Here is a 20,567-nt window from a genome sequence, read left to right on the forward strand (position 1 = left end):
CGCCTGTACTTCTGGGATGCCCTCGCTTGTTAGTGCAAGCATTGCAGCACCCTGGCCCCGTTTGTAGTGCTTTAAGCGGTGTCTCGGGTGCGTTCCCTCTGAAAATGCCTGTAGAAAATGCCTTGGGCATCCTTGATTTTGATGATTTAGCTCAAGGTGTCGCTGCCCACGACAGGGCGATCGCAACCAGATGATCCTTAGGGCCTTTCCAACCCTAACGCTTCTATGATTCTATGATCCCATCCTTACACGGCCCCAAGCCCCTCTCCAGGTTTCCTATAGCCGAATGGATCCCATAAAGCAAAGCCATCCCCTGCCCGTGGGTTGGAGGTAGGGCTGTGGCTTTGCAAGGAGGGTAGGAATGAGCCCATGGGATTGAGGCTCTCCCACCCTGCTCTGCAGCCCCTTGGTGACCGCAGGGCCTGTCCCCACCTGGAGATGCTTTGCTGTGCTGGTCGCAGTTCAAGTTATCTTCCAGCTCCTTCCATTTGGGAGCCGCGTGTGGGGCAGGAGAAACCCCCCCCAGGCATCTTCACCCCCATGGGGACCGCTCTTGCTGCCTCTGCCCTTGCAGGTGAGGAAGCACGGAGCCAAGCTGCTGGCCTCCATGGTCAGTGGCATGGATGACAAGGATGACCCCCACAACCTGGTTGCGCTGGAGGCCATGTCCAGCCTCTCCAAGCTTCTGGATCACGTGGAGGAGCGAGACATCCAGTCCATGCTGCTGCACATCGCCATCAGGATCCGGCCCTTCTTCGACAGCGTAAGGCTGGGCCAGGGCCGCTGCCGGGCTGTGCGGATGAGCTGGGTCAGGGGATCATGGAGCTGGGCTGGGAAGGGAGCTTCAGGCTCCTCCAGCTCCAACCACGGGCAGGGCAGGGCAGGGACCCCTTCCCCTGGAGCAGGGTGCTCCGAGCCCCTGTGTCCAAGCTGCCCTTGAGCACTGCCAGGGATGGAGCATCCCAAACCTCTCCCTTCGACCCCTTCCATGGGGAAGAGCTCCCCAAGCTCCCATCAACTCTTCCCTCTTCCTCCTCCTCCCATCCCTGCCTCCCTCGTCCCAAGGCTCCCTGCAGCCCCTTCAGGCACTGGAGCTGCTCTCAGCTCTCCCCTTCAGGAGCCTTCTCTGCTCCAGCCTCCCCATTGACAGCAGCGTTGCTGCTGCTGCTGCTGCAGCCTGGGTGCTGGGTGCTGAGTGCTGGGAGCTGGGTGCTGGGTGCAGGGTGCTGAGTGCTGAGTGCCGGGTGCTGAGTGCTGGGTGCAGGGTGCTGGGTGCAGGGTGCGGGGTGCTGGGTGCAGGGTGCAGAGTGCTGGGTGCAGGGTGCAGGGTGCTGAGTGCTGGGTGCAGAGTGCAGGGTGCTGGGCGCAGGGTGCCGAGCGCAGGGTGCCGGGCGCAGGGTGCCGAGTGCAGGGTGCTGAGTGCTGAGTGCAGGGTGCAGGGTGCAGGGTGCAGGGTGCTGAGTCCAGGGTGCAGAGTGCTGGGTGCAGGGTGCAGGGTGCTGAGTCCAGGGTGCTGAGTGCTGGGTGCAGAGTGCAGGGTGCTGGGTGCAGGGTGCTGAGCGCAGGGTGCCGGGTGCAGGGTGCCGAGCGCAGGGTGCTGAGTGCTGAGTGCAGGGTGCAGGGTGCTGGGTGCAGGGTGCAGGGTGCCGGGTGCAGGGTGCTGAGCACAGGGTGCTGGGTGCAGGGTGCAGGGTGCAGAGTGCAGGGTGCTGGGTGCAGGGTGCTGGGTACAGGGTGCAGAGTGCAGGGTGCCGAGTGCAGGGTGCAGGGTGCCAAGCGCAGGGCAGGGTGCTGGGTGCCGGGTGCTGGGTGCAGAGTGCAGGGTGCTGGGTGCCGGTTGCAGGGTGCTGGGTGCCGGTTGCAGGGTGCTGGGTGCCGGTTGCAGGGTGCTGAGTGCAGGGTGCCGGGTGCAGGGTGCAGGGTGCTGGGTGCCGGTTGCAGGGTGCCGAGCGCAGGGTGCTGGGTGCCGGTTGCAGGGTGCTGAGCGCAGGGTACAGGGTGCTGGGTGCCGGTTGCAGGGTGCAGGGTGCCGGGTGCCGGTTGCAGGGTTCAGGGTGCCGGGTGCTGTTGTCCCGGGCAGGCCATGCCCGTTGCAGCTCTTTCCCTCTGATCCCTCATCCCCTGTGCCCAGGAGCAGCCCGAGCTCCGGCTCTCCTCCATCGTCCTCTTCGGCCACCTGAGCCGCTTCAGCCGCGGCCACTGCGAGCTCTTCCTGGAGCAGATCCTCAACGGCCTCGTGCCGCTGCTGCTGCACCTGCAGGACCCGCAGCCGGACGTGGTCAACGTGAGTACCCCCCCCTTGCACCGCGATGCGACCGGGGACCCCCCCGCTGCAGCGCGCTGCATCCCCTGCTCTGCACCCAGGCCTGCAAGTTCGCCCTCCGCACGTGCGGCCCCAGCATGGGCTGCGAGGGGCTGCGGGCCATGTTCCGCAACCACCTGCAGGAGGGCAGGAGCCTGCACTACGGGGAGTTCATCAACAACGTCTGCAAGCACCTGGTGAGTGCAGCGCTCCCGTGTGTCCCCCCCGCCCTGCTCAGCCCCATCCCTGCGCTGTGCTGCATCCCTGCTGCGCCTGCCCTAGATGCAGAGCTACCCGGAGATGCTGAACCGCCTGCTCCTCACCAACCTCTTCTACTTCAAGAGCACCTGGGCTGACATCCGAGCGGCAGCGCCCATGTTCATCGGTGGGTGAGGGCTGGGTTTGCAGCACGGGGCTGCATGGGTGATGCCCTTAATGCGGCATGGAGCAGCCTGGGAGATGCTCCAAGGACCCCAAGCCCGTCTCTGCTCTGGGAGAGGTGGGAGAAGGGTCCTGAAGGGGAGGGCTGAGAGCAGCTCCAGGGCCTGAAGGGGCTGCAGGGAGCCTTGGGACAAGGGAGGCAGGGATGGGAGGAGGAAGAGGGAAGAGTTGATGGGAGCTTGGGGAGCTCTTCCCCATGGAAGGGGGTGAAGGGAGAGGTTTGGGATGCTCCATCCCTGGCAGTGCTCAAGGGCAGGATGGACACAGGGGCTCGGAGCACCCTGCTCCAGGGGAAGGGGTCCCTGCCCGTGGCTGGAACTGGAGGAGCTTTAAGGTCCCTTCCCACCCAAACCTTCCATGGATCCATGTGAGGCTCCTCGCTGGGATCCGGACCAAGCCCTGCCCCTGGGCTCTCTCCTCAGGCTTCCTGGTGCTGCACGTGGATGAGGATCACTGTCAGCAAGTGGATCTTGACCAGCTCATTTCGGGTGAGTCACGAGCACCAGAGCTGGGGTTCAGACCCGTGGGATGGGGCTCCTGCTCTTTGGGATGGGACCCGAGGACCAGCAGCTCTTTAAGGCCGTCGCAGCCTCATGTTCCACGTCCCATGGTGTCCCTGCCCATGGCAGGAGGCACGAACTGGATGCTCTTTAAGGTCCCCTGATCCCAACCCATTCCATGACTCCGTGATGTGCAGGTGCAGCGGGATCCAGGCAGCGCCGGCTGCATCCCTGTGTGACCCAGGGCACACCGGGAGCATCCTTCACCTCCCGAGCAGCCAATGGGGGATCCTGGCACCAGCAGCAATGGGGGGGTCCTGCGGGGATGCTGCTGGTGCTGCGGGGATGCTGCAATGGCCTTCGTGTGGCACAGGGGCTGGGGCTGCAGGGTGGGCTCAGTGGGGTACCGAGGGACCCCCAGAGCCAGGCATGGGCCCCTCATGAGCTCAGCTCCATGGCTGAGGCTCGGGGGTGTTTGCAGCAGGTTTGGATGCTCAGGAGGGGCTCAGGGGTGTTTGCAGCAGGTTTGGATGCTCAGGGAGGGCTCAGGGGTGTTCGCAGCAGGTTTGGATGCTCACAAGGGGCTCAGGGGTGTTCGCAGCAGGTTTGGATGCTCAGGAAGGGCTCAGGGGTGTTCGCAGCAGGTTTGGATGCTCAGGAAGGGCTCAGGGGTGTTCGCAGCAGGTTTGGATGCCCAGGAAGGGCTCAGGGGTGTTCGCAGCAGGTTTGGATGCCCAGGAAGGGCTCAGGGGTGTTTGCAGCAGGTTTGGATGCTCAGGAAGGGCTCAGGGGTGTTTGCAGCAGGTTTGGATGCTCAGGAAGGGCTCAGGGGTGTTTGCAGCAGGTTTGGATGCTCACAAGGGGCTCAGGGGTGTTTGCAGCAGGTTTGGATGCTCAGGGAGGGCTCAGGGGTGTTCGCAGCAGGTTTGGATGCCCAGGAAGGGCTCAGGGGTGTTCGCAGCAGGTTTGGATGCTCACAAGGGGCTCAGGGGTGTTTGCAGCAGGTTTGGATGCTCACAAGGGGCTCAGGGGTGTTTGCAGCAGGTTTGGATGCTCAGGAAGGGCTCAGGGGTGTTTGCAGCAGGTTTGGATGCTCAGGAAGGGCTCAGGGGTGTTGTTTGCCTCAGGAAGGGCTCAGGGGTGGCAGCAGGTTTGGATCACAAGTCACAAGGGGCTCAGGGGTGTTTGCAGCAGGTTTGGATGCTCAGGAAGGGCTCAGGGGTGTTTGCAGCAGGTTTGGATGCTCAGGAAGGGCTCAGGGGTGTTCGCAGCAGGTTTGGATGCTCAGGGGTGTTCGCAGCAGGTTTGGATGCCCAGGAAGGGCTCAGGGGTGTTCGCAGCAGGTTTGGATGCTCAGGAAGGGCTCAGGGGTGTTTGCAGCAGGTTTGGATGCTCAGGAAGGGCTCAGGGGTGTTCGCAGCAGGTTTGGATGCTCACAAGGGGCTCAGGGGTGTTTGCAGCAGGTTTGGATGCCCAGGAAGGGCTCGGGGGTGTTTGCAGCAGGTTTGGATGCCCAGGAAGGGCTCAGGGGTGTTCGCAGCAGGTTTGGATGCTCAGGAAGGGGTGGGCAGGTTTGGATCAGGGAGGGCTCAGGGGTGTTGCAGCAGGTTTGGATGCTCAGGAGGGGCTCAGGGGTGTTTGCAGCAGGTTTGGATGCAGGGGTGTTTGCAGCAGGTTTGGATGGAAGGGCTCAGGGGTGTTCGCAGCAGGTTTGGATGCTCAGGAAGGGCTCAGGGGTGTTCGCAGCAGGTTTGGATGCTCACAAGGGGCTCAGGGGTGTTTGCAGCAGGTTTGGATGCTCAGGAAGGGCTCAGGGGTGTTCGCAGCAGGTTTGGATGCTCAGGAAGGGCTCAGGGGTGTTTGCAGCAGGTTTGGATGCTCAGGAAGGGCTCAGGGGTGTTCGCAGCAGGTTTGGATGCTCAGGAAGGGCTCAGGGGTGTTCGCAGCAGGTTTGGATGCTCAGGAAGGGCTCAGGGGTGTTCGCAGCAGGTTTGGATGCCCAGGAGGGGCTCAGGGGTGTTGGCAGCAGGTTTGGATGCTCAGGAAGGGCTCAGGGGTGTTTGCAGCAGGTTTGGATGCCCAGGAAGGGCTCAGGGGTGTTTGCAGCAGGTTTGGATGCTCAGGAAGGGCTCAGGGGTGTTTGCAGCAGGTTTGGATGCTCAGGAAGGGCTCAGGGGTGTTTGCAGCAGGTTTGGATGCTCACAAGGGGCTCAGGGGTGTTTGCAGCAGGTTTGGATGCTCAGGAAGGGCTCAGGGGCTCAGGGGTGTTTGCAGCAGGTTTGGATGCCCAGGAAGGGCTCAGGGGTGTTCGCAGCAGGTTTGGATGCTCAGGAAGGGCTCAGGGGTGTTTGCAGCAGGTTTGGATGCTCACAAGGGGCTCAGGGGTGTTTGCAGCAGGTTTGGATGCTCACAAGGGGCTCAGGGGTGTTTGCAGCAGGTTTGGATGCTCAGGAAGGGCTCAGGGGTGTTTGCAGCAGGTTTGGATGCCCAGGAAGGGCTCAGGGGTGTTTGCAGCAGGTTTGGATGCCCAGGAAGGGCTCAGGGGTGTTCGCAGCAGGTTTGGATGCTCACAAGGGCTCAGGGGTGTTCGCAGCAGGTTTGGATGCTCAGGGGTGTTTGCAGCAGGTTTGGATGCTCACAAGGGGCTCAGGGGTGTTTGCAGCAGGTTTGGATGCTCAGGAAGGGCTCAGGGGTGTTTGCAGCAGGTTTGGATGCTCAGGAAGGGCTCAGGGGTGTTTGCAGCAGGTTTGGATGCTCACAAGGGGCTCAGGGGTGTTCGCAGCAGGTTTGGATGCTCAGGAAGGGCTCAGGGGTGTTCGCAGCAGGTTTGGATGCTCACAAGGGGCTCAGGGGTGTTCGCAGCAGGTTTGGATGCTCAGGAAGGGCTCAGGGGTGTTTGCAGCAGGTTTGGATGCTCAGGAAGGGCTCAGGGGTGTTCGCAGCAGGTTTGGATGCTCACAAGGGGCTCAGGGGTGTTTGCAGCAGGTTTGGATGCTCAGGAAGGGCTCAGGGGTGTTTGCAGCAGGTTTGGATGCTCCGGAAGGGCTCAGGGGTGTTTGCAGCAGGTTTGGATGCTCAGGAAGGGCTCAGGGGTGTTTGCAGCAGGTTTGGATGCCCAGGAAGGGCTCAGGGGTGTTTGCAGCAGGTTTGGATGCTCACAAGGGGCTCAGGGGTGTTCGCAGCAGGTTTGGATGCTCAGGAAGGGCTCAGGGGTGTTCGCAGCAGGTTTGGATGCTCAGGAAGGGCTCAGGGGTGTTTGCAGCAGGTTTGGATGCCCAGGAGGGGCTCAGGGGTGTTTGCAGCAGGTTTGGATGCTCAGGGAGGGCTCAGGGGTGTTTGCAGCAGGTTTGGATGCTCAGGAAGGGCTCAGGGGTGTTTGCAGCAGGTTTGGATGCTCACGAGGGGCTCAGGGGTGTTCGCAGCAGGTTTGGATGCTCAGGAAGGGCTCAGGGGTGTTTGCAGCAGGTTTGGATGCTCAGGAAGGGCTCAGGGGTGTTTGCAGCAGGTTTGGATGCTCAGGAAGGGCTCAGGGGTGTTTGCAGCAGGTTTGGATGCTCAGGAGGGGCTCAGGGGTGTTCGCAGCAGGTTTGGATGCCCAGGAAGGGCTCGGGCCGCCTTTGCCGTGGCCGCAGCCGCTCGCGGTGTCGCCGCGCTGGGCTCCGCGCAGCCCCCTTGCAGCCGGTGCCCTTTTGGAGCGGCGTTAAGCGATTTTCCTGGATGCGAGGGTTTTTTCCCCGTCCCGGTGACCTCATCGCATGCAGTCATGCTCGGAAAGCGCCGGAGCGTGCCAGAGCCGGCTTAAAAAGCACTAAAAAAGGAAAAAGCATCTTTCCGTTGGCCCGCCGAGCCCGGGCCAGAAGAAAAGGGGCCTTTTCTGTGCGCTGCGAGTGAAAGGCGATCCGCCCGCCGGTGAGTAATGCCTGGAGCCGGCAGCGCGGATTGGGTTGCGAGAGCTTCCCGTGTTGAGCCGGCTCCAGGGGGGCCGGGCTGGCTGCAGGTGCCCCCCCCCCCCCCCATCCATGGGGCTGGGAGCCGATGGGAAAGCACCGGGAGCCGCTCCAGGCGCTGGGGTTATGGGGAGCATGGGGACGGTGCTGTCTGCACCCCCCCTTGGCAGGGCCGGGGGGGGGGGGCCCAGCTCCTGCCCCACATCCCCTGGACACCCCCCACAGCATCGGGGGGGGGCATCGCAGCAGAGTAAAGGGTGCTGGGGTGAGGAGGAGGAGAGGGGGGCTCCAGCCCTTGGGGTGTGATGGGGATGGGGATGGGGCCAGCAGAGGGTCCGGTACCCCTGGGCTCGATTCATGGTCATGGAGTCATGGAATGGGTTGGGATGAAGGGAGCTGAAAGCTGCTCCAGCTCCATCCCCTTCCCCTGGAGCAGGGTGCTCCGAGCCCCTGTGTCCAAGCTGCCCTTGAGCACTGCCAGGGATGGAGCATCCCAAACCTCTCCCTTCAACCCCTTCCATGGGGAAGAACTCCCCAAGCTCCCATCAACTCTTCCCTCTTATCCCATCCCTTCCACCCCAACCCCTCTCCAGGCTCCCCGCAGCCCCTTCAGGCTCTGGCGCTGCTCTCAGGTCCCGCAGGATCCCCTCTGGGGCCGGGTTTGGGTCCTGCCCCCCTCCAACCTCTCTGTGCTCTGCTCCTCCCAGCTCTGAACCTGCTCCTGAAGGACCCCGTCCCCTCGGTCCGTGTGAAGGTGGCCGAGACCCTGGGCCGCCTGGTGCGGATCCTGTGAGCAGGGATCCAGGGCCGGGTCCTCGCCGTGGCCAACCCCAGGGCACTGCTGCATCTGCCCCATCGGCAGCTCCATCCTCACCCCCTGCTCCCGCCGGCCCCCCGGACCACGGTGGGCATTGGTTGTTCAATGGGATGGGTTATGGGGGGGAAGGGGCTGTTGGGGCCATGGGGTTGGCAGCACCCCTGCTCAGGATGGAGCCCCCAAACCCGCTGCTGCTGCTGATCCTGGGTCCCCATCCCTGGGTGCTCTTGGTGGCTGAACCCCCCCCTTCCCCAGGCACTTGTACATAGGTGTATTTTTAAATAAAGCTCTTTGCTCCTCAAGCTTTGGGGGTGAAGGGGGCGGTGGGGACCCCCCCACTGCTGCCCCCTGAGGTGGCCATGGGGGGGGGCTATGGGGAGGGAGCAGCGTGGGATGTGCCTGTGCAGGATCCCCTATGGAGGAAGATGCTCGGTCGCCAAAGGGGCAGTGCGGGCTCTACCCAAGGGGTGCCCCAGTGCTGGTCCTGCCCCATCTCCCCCTGCTCTGGGTCTTTGTCCCCTGTTCCCATCCCTGCTCCCTGGGCTGGGAGCTCACCCGCTCTGAGGGTGCTTCCACCACAAACCAGCAGCACTGAGGGAGCTATGGGGGGGTCCCGGCGCACAGCCCGGCTCCATCCTCCTCCTCCTCAGCGCCCCCCAAGAGCTCTTGGCCCTGGTACTACCAATGGGGCGAGCTGGACCACAGGGCAGCACATGGGGGTCCTCCTTTGGGTCCATTGGGACTGCTCCCCCCCCCCGGGTGACCCTAGGAGCACCACCGGAGGCACCAGCACTGAGAAGGGTTTTTGGGGGGGCTCGGGCTCCACGTGTCCCTATTCCAGCCCTGCAGGAAGCAGCACAGGGATGTACCCCAAAGGATTTAATGGGAAAGGGGCTGTGGATCCCGGCACCGTGCCGGGATGCTGGCGCCGGGCAGCAGCTACGTGTAGAGCCGGATGGTGCCGTCGGCGCCGGAGGAGAAGACCCAGGGCTGTGTGGGGTGGAAGAGCACGTCCAGGACCCCCAAATCCAGCGTTGGCACGTGGCCCTTGAGCACCTTGACGGGCACCAGCAATGGGTTCTGCAGGAGGTCGCTGCGGAGGAGGAGGAGGATGAGGATGAGGAGGATGCTCAGGGATGGAGCACGAACCGGGGCGGAAAAGCCCTTTAGGCTCCTCAGGTCTAACCCCAGCACTGCCAAGGCCACCCCTGACCCACGGCTGTGGGGTTTGGGGTTCATCCCCCAGCCCCAGCCCCACACGTACTTGTAGACCATCCCGTGGCACACGATGACGGTGCCGTCGTCTGAGGCCGAGGCGAAGAGCGGGTACCGCTTGTGGAAGGCCACGCTCCGCAGGGCTCGCTTGTGGTGCCTGCAGGGCCAGGGCATGGGGACGAGGACAAGGACAAGGGCAGGGGATGGAGGATCTGCCCCTGCGCCCGTGGACCCGGCTCTGCTCTCCATCAGGGAATGGCTTGGGTGCAAAGGGACCTTGAGGCTCCTCCAGGGAGCAGGGACCCCTTCCCCTGGAGCAGGGTGCTCCGAGCCCCTGTGTCCAAGCTGCCCTTGGGCACTGCCAGGGATGGAGCATCCCAAACCTCTCCCTTCAACCCCTGCCATGGGGAAGAACTCCCCAAGCTCCCATCAACTCTTCCCTCTTCCTCCTCCTCCCATCCCTGCCTCCCTTGTCCCAAGGCTCCCCGCAGCCCCTTCATGCCCTGGGGCTGCTCTCAGCTCTCCCCTTCAGGAGCCTTCTCTGCTCCAGCCTCCCCATTGACAGCAGCGTTGCTGCTGCTGCTGCTGCTGCAGCCTGGGTGCTGGGTGCTGGGAGCTGGGTGCTGGGTGCCGGTGCTGGAAGCCGGTGCTGGGAGCTGGGTGCAGGGTGATGGGTGCAGAGTGCTGGGAGCTGGGTGCAGGGTGATGGGTGCAGAGTGCTGGGTGCTGGGTGCAGGGTGCTGGGAGCTGGGTGCAGGGTGCTGGGTGCTGGGAGCTGGGTGAAGGGTGCTGGGAGCTGGGTGCTGGGTGCAGGGTGCTGGGTGCTGGGAGCTGGGTGCTGGGTTCAGGGTGTTGGGTGCTGGGTGTTGGGAGCTGGGTGCTGGGAGCTGGGTGCTGGGTGTTGGGAGCTGGGTGCAGGGTGCTGGGTGCTGGGAGCTGGGTGAAGGGTGCTGGGAGCTGGGTGTTGGGAGCTGGGTGCAGGGTGCTGGGAGCTGGGTGCTGGGTGCTGGGTGCAGGGTGCTGGGAGCTGGGTGCAGGGTGCTGGGTGCTGGGAGCTGGGTGCTGGGAGCTGGGTGCAGGGTGCTGGGTTGTTGGGAGCTGGGTGCAGGGTGCTGGGTGCAGGGTGCAGAGAACTGGGTGCAGGGAGCTGGGTGCAGGGTGCTGGGAGCTGGGTGCAGGGTGCTGGGAGCTGGGTGCAGGGTGCTGGGTGCAGAGAGCTGGGTGCAGGGTGCTGGGAGCTGGGTGCTGGGTGCAGGGTGCTGGGTGCAGGGTGCCGGGTGCTGGGTGCAGGGTGCTGGATGCAGGGTGCAGGGTGCAGGGTGCAGGGTGCATGGTGCTAGGTGTTGAGTGCAGGGTGCTGGATGCTGCAGCTTCCCAGGCATCTCCAAGCCCCGCTGACCTCTGGTCCCCGTCCCCAGCCCAGCACACGAGGCACCAGCACCAGGGCAGCGCCCCGATGGGCTCCATCCTGCTCCATCCCCCCCCGAGGAGAGGGAAGAGGCCTCAGGGTACTGGGTGGGTGGGGTGGGTGTCAATGGGGAGCCACGGGCTCACCTCAGCAGCTGGTAGGGTCTGGTGGAGAGGTCCAGGTCGAACCAGGCCAGTTTGCTGTCGTAGCTCCCACAGATGATGTTGTCACCTGTACGAAGCAACTGGGGCTCATCCGGTACCCGAAACCCCCCCCATTGTCCTGCCTGCACCCCACACCGCCCCGGCACCTACCCCCGGGGTGGATGGCCATGCTGGACACCCACTTGCAGTTGCTCATGAGCTTCTTGGTGAGCTCCTGCTTGAGCAGGTTGTAGACGCGGACGTAGCGCTGCGTGGCCACGAAGAAATAGGGCCGGACGGGGTGGAAGAGCACGCACTGCACCAGCCCCTTGCCGCGACGGAAGGGGCTCTGGCTCCAACGCTTGCTGCTCTGGTGGATGAGCACCTGCATGCCGCCGTTGTCCTCCACGACGCTGGCGAAGTAATCCCCTTTGCCGTGCCACGTGAGCTGCTTCACCGCCTGCGGGATGGGGCTCTCAGTGGGGCAGCCCCATAGCGCCCGCCACCCGCCACCCGCGGCCCCGTGCCCACCTTGGTGTGCTGCACCAGCAGGCGGATGCCTCGGCTCTGCTCCTCCGCGCTGGCCGTCACCCACTGCACCGGCTGGAGCCGTTCCTCCTCGGGGGGCACGAAGGAGGCCAGGACCTGGTCCGTGGCCCCATAGAGGAGCTTGTCCCCCAGGCAGGGGTTCACCAGCAGCACCGACTGCTCCCTGCGGAGCCGGAGGGGGGGAAAAGGATGCGGGTGAGGAGATGGAAACCCCTCTGCAAGCCGTGGGATGGCCCCACGGGCAATGGGGGGGGATGTGGGGCTCTGCGAGGAGTCAGCTCCTTCCATAGCCCGAACACCCCGTGGGGCACTGGGGATGGGGGGCAGTGCCCGGGGCATGGACTGATGGAACCCCTGAGGTGGGGAAAGCATCAAACCCACGTCCCCGGGTGCCAGCTCCACACAGGTGCCCCTGAGCCGTCACCCCCAGGGGGATGAGGCCACCAAAGGCAGGGTCCCAGCGATCCCCATTGATGCTGTGGGGCGGCACCAGCCTGGAGGTGCCCCTTGGGCAGGCTCCGGCACGGGGAACACCCCCCCCCCTCCAGCTGTGGGTGCTGTGGGTGCTGTGGGCGCTGTGGATGCTGTGGGTGCTGTGGGTGCTGTGGATGCTGTGGATGCTGTTGGCATTGTGGATGCTGTGGATGCTGTGGGTGCTGTGGGTGCTGTGGGTGCTGTTGTTGCTGTGGGTGCTGTGGGTGCTGTGGATGCTGTTGGCGTTGTGGATGCTGTGGATGCTGTGGGTGCTGTGGATGCTGCGGATGCTGTGGGTGCTGTGGGTGCTGTGGGTGCTGTGGATGCTGTGGGCGCTGTGGATGCTGTGGATGCTGTGGATGCTGTGGGTGCTGTGGATGCTGTGGATGCTGTGGATGCTGTGGATGCTGTGGATGCTGTGGGCGCTGTGGATGCTGTGGGCGCTGCGGGCGCTGTGGATGCTGTGGGTGCTGTGGGCGCTGTGGGTGCTGTGGGCGCTGTGGATGCTGTGGGTGCTGTGGGCGCTGTGGGTGCTGTGGGTGCTGTGGGTGCTGTGGATGCTGTGGGCGCTGTGGATGCTGCGGGCGCTGCGGGCGCTGTGGGTGCTGTGGGTGCTGTGGATGCTGTGGGTGCTGTGGATGCTGTGGGTGCTGTGGATGCTGTGGATGCTGTGGATGCTGTGGATGCTGTGGGCGCTGCGGGCGCTGTGGGTGCTGTGGATGCTGTGGATGCTGTGGATGCTGTTGGCGCTGTGGATGCTGTGGGTGCTGTGGGTGCTGTGGGCGCTGTGGGTGCTGTGGGCGCTGTGGGCGCTGTGGGCGCTGTGGATGCTGTGGATCCTGTGGGTGCTGTGGATGCTGTGGATGCTGTGGGCGCTGTGGATGCTGTGGATGCTGTTGGCATTGTGGATGCTGTGGATGCTGTGGGTGCTGTGGGTGCTGTGGGTGCTGTTGTTGCTGTGGGTGCTGTGGGTGCTGTGGATGCTGTTGGCGTTGTGGATGCTGTGGATGCTGCGGGTGCTGTGGATGCTGCGGATGCTGTGGGTAATGCGGGTGCTGTGGGTGCTGCGGGCGCTGTGGATGCTGTGGGTGCTGTGGATGCTGTGGATGCTGTGGATGCTGTGGGTGTTGTGAGTGCTGTGGGCGCTGTGGATGCTGTGGATGCTGTGGGTGCTGTGGATGCTGTTGATGCTGTGGGTGCTATGGGTGCTGTGGGTGCTGTGGGTGCTGTGGGGGCTGTGGGTGCTGTGGGGGCTGTGGGTGCTGTGGGTGCTGTGGCTGCTGTGGGCGCTGTGGATGCTGTGGGTGCTGTGGGTGCTATGGACGCTGTGGATGCTGTGGGCACTGTGGATGCTGTGGGTGCTGTTGATGCTGTGGATGCTGTGGATGCTGTGGGCGCTGTGGATGCTGTGGATGCTGTGGATGCTGTGGGTGCTGTGGGTGCTGTGGATGCTGTGGGTGCTGTGGGTGCTGTGGGTGCTGTGGATGCTGTGGGTGCTGTGGATGCTGTGGATGCTGTGGGTGCTGTGGGCATTGTGGGTGCTGTGGGGACACTCACACGGCGATGGCCACCAAGCAGATGGAGGGGTTGGGGTTCCAGGCGAGGCTCTTCACCACGGCCCCGACGGACAGGGCCCACACGCAGCGGGCGGTGCTCACCTCCCAGAACCGCACGGAGCCGTCGTCGGAGCCTGGGGGCACCGGGGCAGGGCCTGAGGCAGAGCAGCTCCGCGCCCCACGGCTCTGCCCCACACAGCAGCTCCTCCGCACCAGGCTCGATGTGATGCAGGGAGGTGGGGGGGGGAGGCTGGTGCCAGGGCACGGGCCCCATCCTGCAGCTGCATCCCGCGGTCCCTGCAGCTCCCGTGCTGGCTCCACCGCCCCGTCTTCAGCCGGAGCCGCTGCTCCCATCCCTGCCTTCTCCCATGGGGTTATTTTTAACGCCTGAGCTCAGCCCCACTGCCAGCCCCACACCGGGATCTGCGCCTTGCTCGGGCAGCACCGGAGCAGGAACCCCCCCCAGGGACCCCTTCCCCTGGAGCAGGGTGCTCCGAGCCCCTGTGTCCAAGCTGCCCTTGAGCACTGCCAGGGATGGAGCATCCCAAACCTCTCCCTTCAACCCCTTCCATGGGGAAGAACTCCCCAAGCTCCCATCAACTCTTCCCTCTTCCTCCTCCTCCCATCCCTGCCTCCCTTGTCCCAAGGTTCCCCGCATCCCCTTCAGGCCCTGGAGCAGCCCCAGCTCCGGGAGCACCCGGCCCTGTGTGGGGGTCCCATCCTTACCTGACACCAGCCACTGCCCGCTGGGACTGATGCTGAGGCAGCGCACCAGGCTCGTGTGCCCGCGGTACACCTGGGGATGGAGGCAGGAGCAGGACGTGGGTGAGGGCACCCATGGGTCCCCGGAGCGAGCCCCAGCCCCGTGCACCCACTCACCAGGGCCTGGGTGGTGGGGAAGGGCTGCAGATCCCGGGGTTTGGGCAGCTTGGGGATGAGATCCTCCGGATCCACGTTGACCTGGGAGAGGGAGAGGCACCCGGGCCGCAGCTCAGCACCCCGGGGTGGGTGCCCTGCGCGCCCCGGGCAGGCTGGGGCTGGAGAGCACGAGGGCAGGGCACCAAGAGCAGGATGGGAGCACAGGAGAGGGGTCATGGACGTGTGGGCACGTCCCTGATCCCAGCTCAGGAGCGGCGCTGGGACCGGTGCTGAGGGGAGGTGATGGGCACCAGGAGCAGGGGTTGGGTGCTGGGTGCAGGGCACCAGGAGCAGGGGTTGGGTGCTGGGTGCAGGTGCAGGGCACCAGGAGCAGGGGTTGGGTGCTGGGTGCTGGGTACCAGGAGCAGGGGTTGGGTGCTGGGTGCAGGTGCTGGGCACCAGGAGCAGGGGTTGGGTGCAGGTGATGGGCACCAGGAGCAGGGGCTGGGTGCTGGGTGCTGGGCACCAGGAGCAGGGGTTGGGTGCTGGGTGCAGGGCACCAGGAGCAGGGGTTGGGTGCAGGTGATGGGCACCAGGAGCAGGGGCTGGGTGCTGGGTGCTGGGCACCAGGAGCAGGGGTTGGGTGCAGGAGATGGGCACCAGGAGCAGGGGTTGGGTGCAGGTGCAGGGCACCAGGAGCAGGGGTTGGGTGCTGGGTGCTGGGCACCAGGAGCAGGGGCTGGGTGCAGCTGCTGGGCACCAGGAGCAGGGGTTGGGTGCAGGGCACCAGGAGCAGGGGTTGGGTGCTGGGTGCAGGGCACCAGGAGCAGGGGTTGGGTGCAGGAGATGGGCACCAGGAGCAGGGGTTGGGTGCAGGGCACCAGGAGCAGGGGTTGGGTGCTGGGTGCAGGTGCTGGGCACCAGGAGCAGGGGTTGGGTGCTGGGTGCAGGGCACCAGGAGCAGGGGTTGGGTGCAGGGCACCAGGAGCAGGGGTTGGGTGCAGGGCACCAGTAGCAGGGGCTGGGTGCAGGTGATGGGCACCAGGAGCAGGGGTTGGGTGCAGGTGATGGGCACCAGGAGCAGGGGTTGGGTGCAGGTGCAGGGCACCAGGAGCAGGGGTTGGGTGCAGGTGATGGGCACCAGGAGCAGGGGTTGGGTGCAGGTGATGGGCACCAGGAGCAGGGGTTGGGTGCAGGTGCAGGGCACCAGGAGCAGGGGTTGGGTGCAGGTGATGGGCACCAGGAGCAGGGGTTGGGTGCAGGTGCAGGGCACCAGGAGCAGGGGTTGGGTGCTGGGCACCAGGAGCAGGGGTTGGGTGCAGGTGCAGGGCACCAGGAGCAGGGGTTGGGTGCAGGAGATGGGCACCAGGAGCAGGGGTTGGGTGCAGGGCACCAGGAGCAGGGGTTGGGTGCAGGTGATGGGCGCCAGGAGCAGGGGCTGGGTGCAGGGCACCAGGAGCAGGGGTTGGGTGCAGGAGATGGGCACCAGGAGCAGGGGTTGGGTGCAGGGCACCAGGAGCAGGGGTTGGGTGCAGGTGCTGGGCACCAGGAGCAGGGGCTGGGTGCTGGGTGAAGGGCACCAGGAGCAGGGGTTGGGTGCTGGGCACCAGGATCAGGGGTTGGGTGCTGGGTGCAGGGCACCAGGAGCAGGGGTTGGGTGCTGGGTGCAGGTGATGGGCACCAGGAGCAGGGGTTGGGTGCTGGGTGCAGGGCACCAGGAGCAGGGGTTGGGTGCAGGTGCAGGGCACCAGGAGCAGGGGTTGGGTGCAGGTGATGGGCACCAGGAGCAGGGGTTGGGTGCAGGGCACCAGGAGCAGGGGTTGGGTGCAGGTGATGGGCACCAGGAGCAGGGGCTGGGTGCAGGTGCTGGGTGCTGGGCACCAGGAGCAGGGGTTGGGTGCTGGGTGCTGGGCACCAGGAGCAGGGGTTGGGTGCTGGGTGCAGGTGATGGGCACCAGGAGCAGGGGCTGGGTGCAGGTGATGGGCACCAGGAGCAGGGGTTGGGTGCAGGGTGCAGGTGATGGGCACCAGGAGCAGGGGTTGGGTGCAGGTGCAGGGCACCAGGAGCAGGGGTTGGGTGCAGGTACTGGGCACCAGGAGCAGGGGTTGGGTGCTGGGTGCTGGGCACAAGGAGCAGGGGATGGGTGCAGGTGATGGGCACAAGGAGCAGGGGATGGGTGCAGGTGCAGGGCACCAGGAGCAGGGGTTGGGTGCAGGTGATGGGCACCAGGAGCAGGGGTTGGGTGCTGGGTGCTGGGCACCAGGAGCAGGGGTTGGGTGCAGGTGATGGGCACCAGGAGCAGGGGTTGGGTGCTGGGTGCTGGGCACAAGGAGCAGGGGTTGGGTGCAGGTGCAGGGCACCAGGAGCAGGGGTTGGGTGCAGGGCACCAGGAGCAGGGGTTGGGTGCTGGGCACCAGGAGCAGGGGTTGGGTGCTGGGTGCTGGGCACCAGGAGCAGGGGCTGGGTGCTGGGTGCTGGGCACCAGGAGCAGGGGCTGGGTGCTGGGTGCAGGTGCTGGGCACCAGGAGCAGGGGTTGGGTGCTGGGTTCTGGGCGCCAGGATCCGTCCCTGCCCCCTTGGTGCCCCCAGGTGCTGGAGCCGATCCCGGAGCCCCCCCCGCTGCCCCCCAGGCCCCTCACCCTCATCCTCCTCTGGCGCGGGCAGAGGTAGAGGTCGAGGCAGCGCTCGAAGCGCTCGTGGATGAAGCGGGGGAACGCGGGCACTGCCCGCAGGCTGCGGTGCCGCTGCGGCACCAGGCTCAGCCTCCGCTCCGCCGGCTCCTGCTGCTCCCACGCCAGCCTCTGTGGGGCGGGGGGACCCCGTCAGTGGGGCAGAGGCACCCCCGGGGCCGCCCTGCCCTGCTTCCAAGCCCCGGAGCCCCCCCCCACCACCACCACCCCAAACCTCAGCCCCATGGGGATGCGCCGCCTCCCTCCGGGTGCAGGATGGGTCCCGCAGCGGCAGCGCCTTCACCCTGGACCCCGTTCCCTGCTGTTGCCCCCACTCCTCATCCCATTCAAGCCTGAGCATCCTTTGCTCCCTTCACGAGGTCTCCGCCGGATCTGGTCCCTTGGGTGCCCTTCCAAAGCACATCCCAAACCCCCCATGCCTGCATCCCAGCATCACCCCGCTGCCCCGGTCCCCCCGCTTCCCCACACCTCCTCCTCGCTGAGCAGGTACTCGGGAGGGGGGTTGTAGGACTCCTCGTGCCCGGGCAGCTTCATCTTAGGGGCTGGGACGTGCATCTTGTGGCGGCCCAGGATGGAGTTGGGATCCTCGTGCGCCCAGAGGTCGTAGTAGGTGGGCGTCTCGTCCTTGGGCTTCCGAGGCTTGATCCAGCCCATCTTGATGGCATGGACCAGCTTGGAGACCTGTGGGGCAGGGAGGCGGCAGGCTTGGGGAGGAGGTGGGGCGGGGATGTGGGGCAGGGAGGAACCGGAGGCTCCTGCAGCCCGCTGGGGCGCGGAGCACGGCACAGGGCCGTGTCCATCACCTTCTCCTTCTCGATGAGCGAGGGGATGAAGCTCCTCTTGTCGGCGGGGCGGTTGGTCACCGGGTGCAGCATCACCTCGTGCGTGAAGAAGTCCACGGCGGGCTGGGGAGGACACAGACGGAGGCAGAGGGACGCTGCGGCTGCTGCCCGCCGTGGGGCAGCCCCATGGCGGCAGCGGGAGCACGGCCCTGGCCCCACCTCGTAGGGGTCGAAGTGGACGTCCCCAAAGTGCCCCTTCTGCAGCCGCTGCACCAACGCCACCTCCTCGTCGCTCAGCTTCAGGTCTGCGCCCGTCCTCCTGTCCTGCACCGTCCTCCTGCGGGGCGGCGTGGGGCTGAGCACGCCCGGGGGGCACCCGGAGCTCCGTGGGCCCCGTTCCCCAGGCGCTCACCAGTAGTCGGGGTTCTCCATCTTCTCCAGGAACAGGTCCAGCTCGTCCTTGCTCCGGAGGGGTTTGTAGATCCTCCTGCCCTCCAGGTCGTAGCCGATGTGGGGGAAGTCCTGGTACCACTCCATGGGGATGTTGCCCACCGTGTTGCGGATGTCCTGGGGGGGGAAGCAGAGGGGCAAGGGTGTGAGGGGCACCACTGCAGGCGGACGGGGGGGTCAAAGGCACTTGGGGAAGGTGATGTCCTCCCTTCTGCAGCCTCGGGGCCCATCTGCAGGGCAGCGAGGATGCCCCAAGCCCCCCCCCCACCCCGGATGCCTTGGTACCACACAGGGATGGAGATGGGAGCGCCAGGATGGGGCTCTGCACGTGGCCATGGGACCCACACATGGCCATGGGACCCACACATGGCCATGGGACCCATAGCCCCATGGCTTTGGTCACCAAAGATGGCCATGGGACCCACACATGGCCATGGGTCCCACAGCTCCATGGCTTTGGGTACCACACATGGCCATGGGTCCCACAGCCCCATGGCTTTGGGTACCACACATGGCCATGGGACCCACACATGGCCATGGGACCCACACATGGCCATGGGACCCACAGCTCCATGGCTTTGGGTACCACACATGGCCATGGGACCCACACATGGCCATGGGACCCACACATGGCCATGGGACCCACAGCTCCATGGCTTTGGTACCACACATGGCCATGGGACCCACACATGGCCACGGGACCCACAGCTCCATGGCTTTGGGTTCCACACATGGCCATGGGTCCCACAGCCCCATGGCTTTGGTACCACACATGGCAATGGGACCCACAGCCCCATGGCTTTGGGTACCACACATGGCCATGGGTCCCACAGCTCCATGGCTTGGGTACCACACATGGCCATGGGACCCACACATGGGCATGGGACCCACACATGGCCACGGGACCCACAGCTCCATGGCTTTGGGTTCCACACATGGCAATGGGTCCCACAGCCCCATGGCTTTGGGTACCACACATGGCCATGGGACCCACAGCCCCATGGCTTTGGTACCACACATGGCCATGGGTCCCACACATGGCCACGGGACCCACAGCTCCATGGCTTTGGGTTCCACACATGGCAATGGGTCCCACAGCCCCATGGCTTTGGGTACCACACATGGCCATGGGACCCACAGCCCCATGGCTTTGAGTACCACACATGGCAATGGGTCCCACAGCCCCATGGCTTTGGTCACCACACATGGCCACGGGACCCACAGCTCCATGGCTTTGGGTTCCACACATGGCAATGGGTCCCACAGCCCCATGGCTTTGGGTACCACACATGGCCATGGGGCCCACACATGGCCACGGGACCCACAGCTCCATGGCTTTGGGTACCACACATGGCCATGGGACCCACACATGGCCACGGGACCCACAGCTCCATGGCTTTGGGTACCACACATGGCCATGGGACCCACACATGGCCATGGGTCCCACACATGGCCATGGGTCCCACAGCCCCATGGCTTTGGGTACCACACATGGCCATGGGACCCACAGCCCCATGGCTTTGGTCACCACACATGGCCATGGGACCCACACATGGCCATGGGACCCACACATGGCCATGGGTCCCACAGCCCCATGGCTCTGAGCAGCTACATGAGGGCAGACAGGACCTGATGGTGGGGTCCTGCCCCCCTGCAGCCTCTCCCCGCTGCCCTCGGGAAGCAGAGACCCCATCCCCAGTTGCACCCCATGGGACGGAGGTGTGAAGCGACCTGTGCCCCACACGGCTCCATCTGGTCCCCATAAACACCCTGCACACAAGGAGGGGAAGCAGCAGGAGCCCCGGGAAGGCCGGGCCTGGACCCATCCATCACCCCCACGGCGTCAGCGCAGGATGCGAGCACCCCATCGGGATCGGGGCAGGATGGGCTCCATGCCCTCGTCCCATAGCACGGAGCAAACCCCATAGCCCTGCTGGAGCTGAGCCCGTGGGCTCGGCTCTGGCAGCTCCCATCGGGATGCAGGCGCCTGGGGTTATTCCCCACAGCGGGATCCCCGTATCCGTGTCCTCGTGTCCCCCCTTTCCCCAGCCCTGCTTGGTCCAGGGCAGCCCCAATCCCCTCCAGGTGCCCGTGGGGCCGGGAGCTGCCGTCACCAACTCGGCCTCCCCGCCTGGAAGTTGTTCTTGGATGGGCCCTGGGCATTCCTGGCCCCACATTCCTGGCAGCAGGAGCCTTCCCTTGAAAATATCCGGTCCACGTGGAGGGGAGACCGGGGCCGGCGCAGCCCCACCGCGGTCCCGTCCCCCTCGCAGGAGGCCGATGGGGCAAGGGCAGGGGCAATCCCCGGGCAGGGATGGGGTCCCGGGCAGGCACTGGTCCCGCTCCTTAGGGATGCGCTTGGGATGCTGCGGGGTCCTGAGGAGGAGGAGGCCGGTGGCCTTCATCCGGATCAAACCTCGGTGCCTGCCCTGTG

General features: G+C 65.4%; 3 protein-coding genes across 4 annotated transcripts in view; 1 reads left to right on the top strand and 2 right to left on the bottom strand.

Annotated features, from left to right (window-relative positions):
- MROH1 (maestro heat like repeat family member 1) overlaps positions 1-7,983 on the top strand; it is a 67,463-nt gene extending 59,480 nt beyond the window's left edge. For both annotated transcript variants that reach the window (XM_062634654.1, XM_062634655.1), the window contains 6 exons: positions 575-763; positions 2,132-2,284; positions 2,365-2,499; positions 2,585-2,687; positions 3,166-3,231; positions 7,898-7,983. In XM_062634654.1, the coding sequence (XP_062490638.1) occupies positions 575-763; positions 2,132-2,284; positions 2,365-2,499; positions 2,585-2,687; positions 3,166-3,231; positions 7,898-7,983 (732 nt within the window). The remainder of the gene's footprint in view (positions 1-574; positions 764-2,131; positions 2,285-2,364; positions 2,500-2,584; positions 2,688-3,165; positions 3,232-7,897) is intronic.
- A 943-nt stretch (positions 7,984-8,926) lies between these two features.
- Positions 8,927-20,567, bottom strand: part of BOP1 (BOP1 ribosomal biogenesis factor) — a 60,450-nt gene continuing 48,809 nt past the window's right edge. The window contains exons 4-16 of the mRNA XM_062634649.1: positions 18,096-18,250; positions 17,903-18,020; positions 17,705-17,806; positions 17,370-17,582; positions 16,851-17,012; positions 14,232-14,312; positions 14,079-14,148; positions 13,354-13,486; positions 11,305-11,485; positions 10,945-11,233; positions 10,777-10,861; positions 9,272-9,379; positions 8,927-9,100 (exon numbers count right to left, since the gene is read on the bottom strand). Coding sequence (XP_062490633.1) covers positions 8,947-9,100; positions 9,272-9,379; positions 10,777-10,861; positions 10,945-11,233; positions 11,305-11,485; positions 13,354-13,486; positions 14,079-14,148; positions 14,232-14,312; positions 16,851-17,012; positions 17,370-17,582; positions 17,705-17,806; positions 17,903-18,020; positions 18,096-18,250 — 1,851 coding nt within the window. The 3' untranslated portion in view covers positions 8,927-8,946. The remainder of the gene's footprint in view (positions 9,101-9,271; positions 9,380-10,776; positions 10,862-10,944; positions 11,234-11,304; positions 11,486-13,353; positions 13,487-14,078; positions 14,149-14,231; positions 14,313-16,850; positions 17,013-17,369; positions 17,583-17,704; positions 17,807-17,902; positions 18,021-18,095; positions 18,251-20,567) is intronic.
- LOC134171982 (uncharacterized) lies at positions 11,597-12,477 on the bottom strand (the record flags this gene model as incomplete). Its single annotated transcript, XM_062634652.1, has 2 exons — positions 11,597-11,632; positions 12,079-12,477. Coding segments are annotated over 2 exons (435 nt in total), but the record flags the coding sequence as incomplete, so codon positions are not given.

This window comes from Pezoporus occidentalis, unplaced genomic scaffold (genome assembly GCF_034315485.1).
Source record: "Pezoporus occidentalis ecotype Australia unplaced genomic scaffold, CSIRO_AGI_Poc_V1 ctg433, whole genome shotgun sequence".
NCBI lineage: Eukaryota > Metazoa > Chordata > Aves > Psittaciformes > Psittacidae > Pezoporus > Pezoporus occidentalis.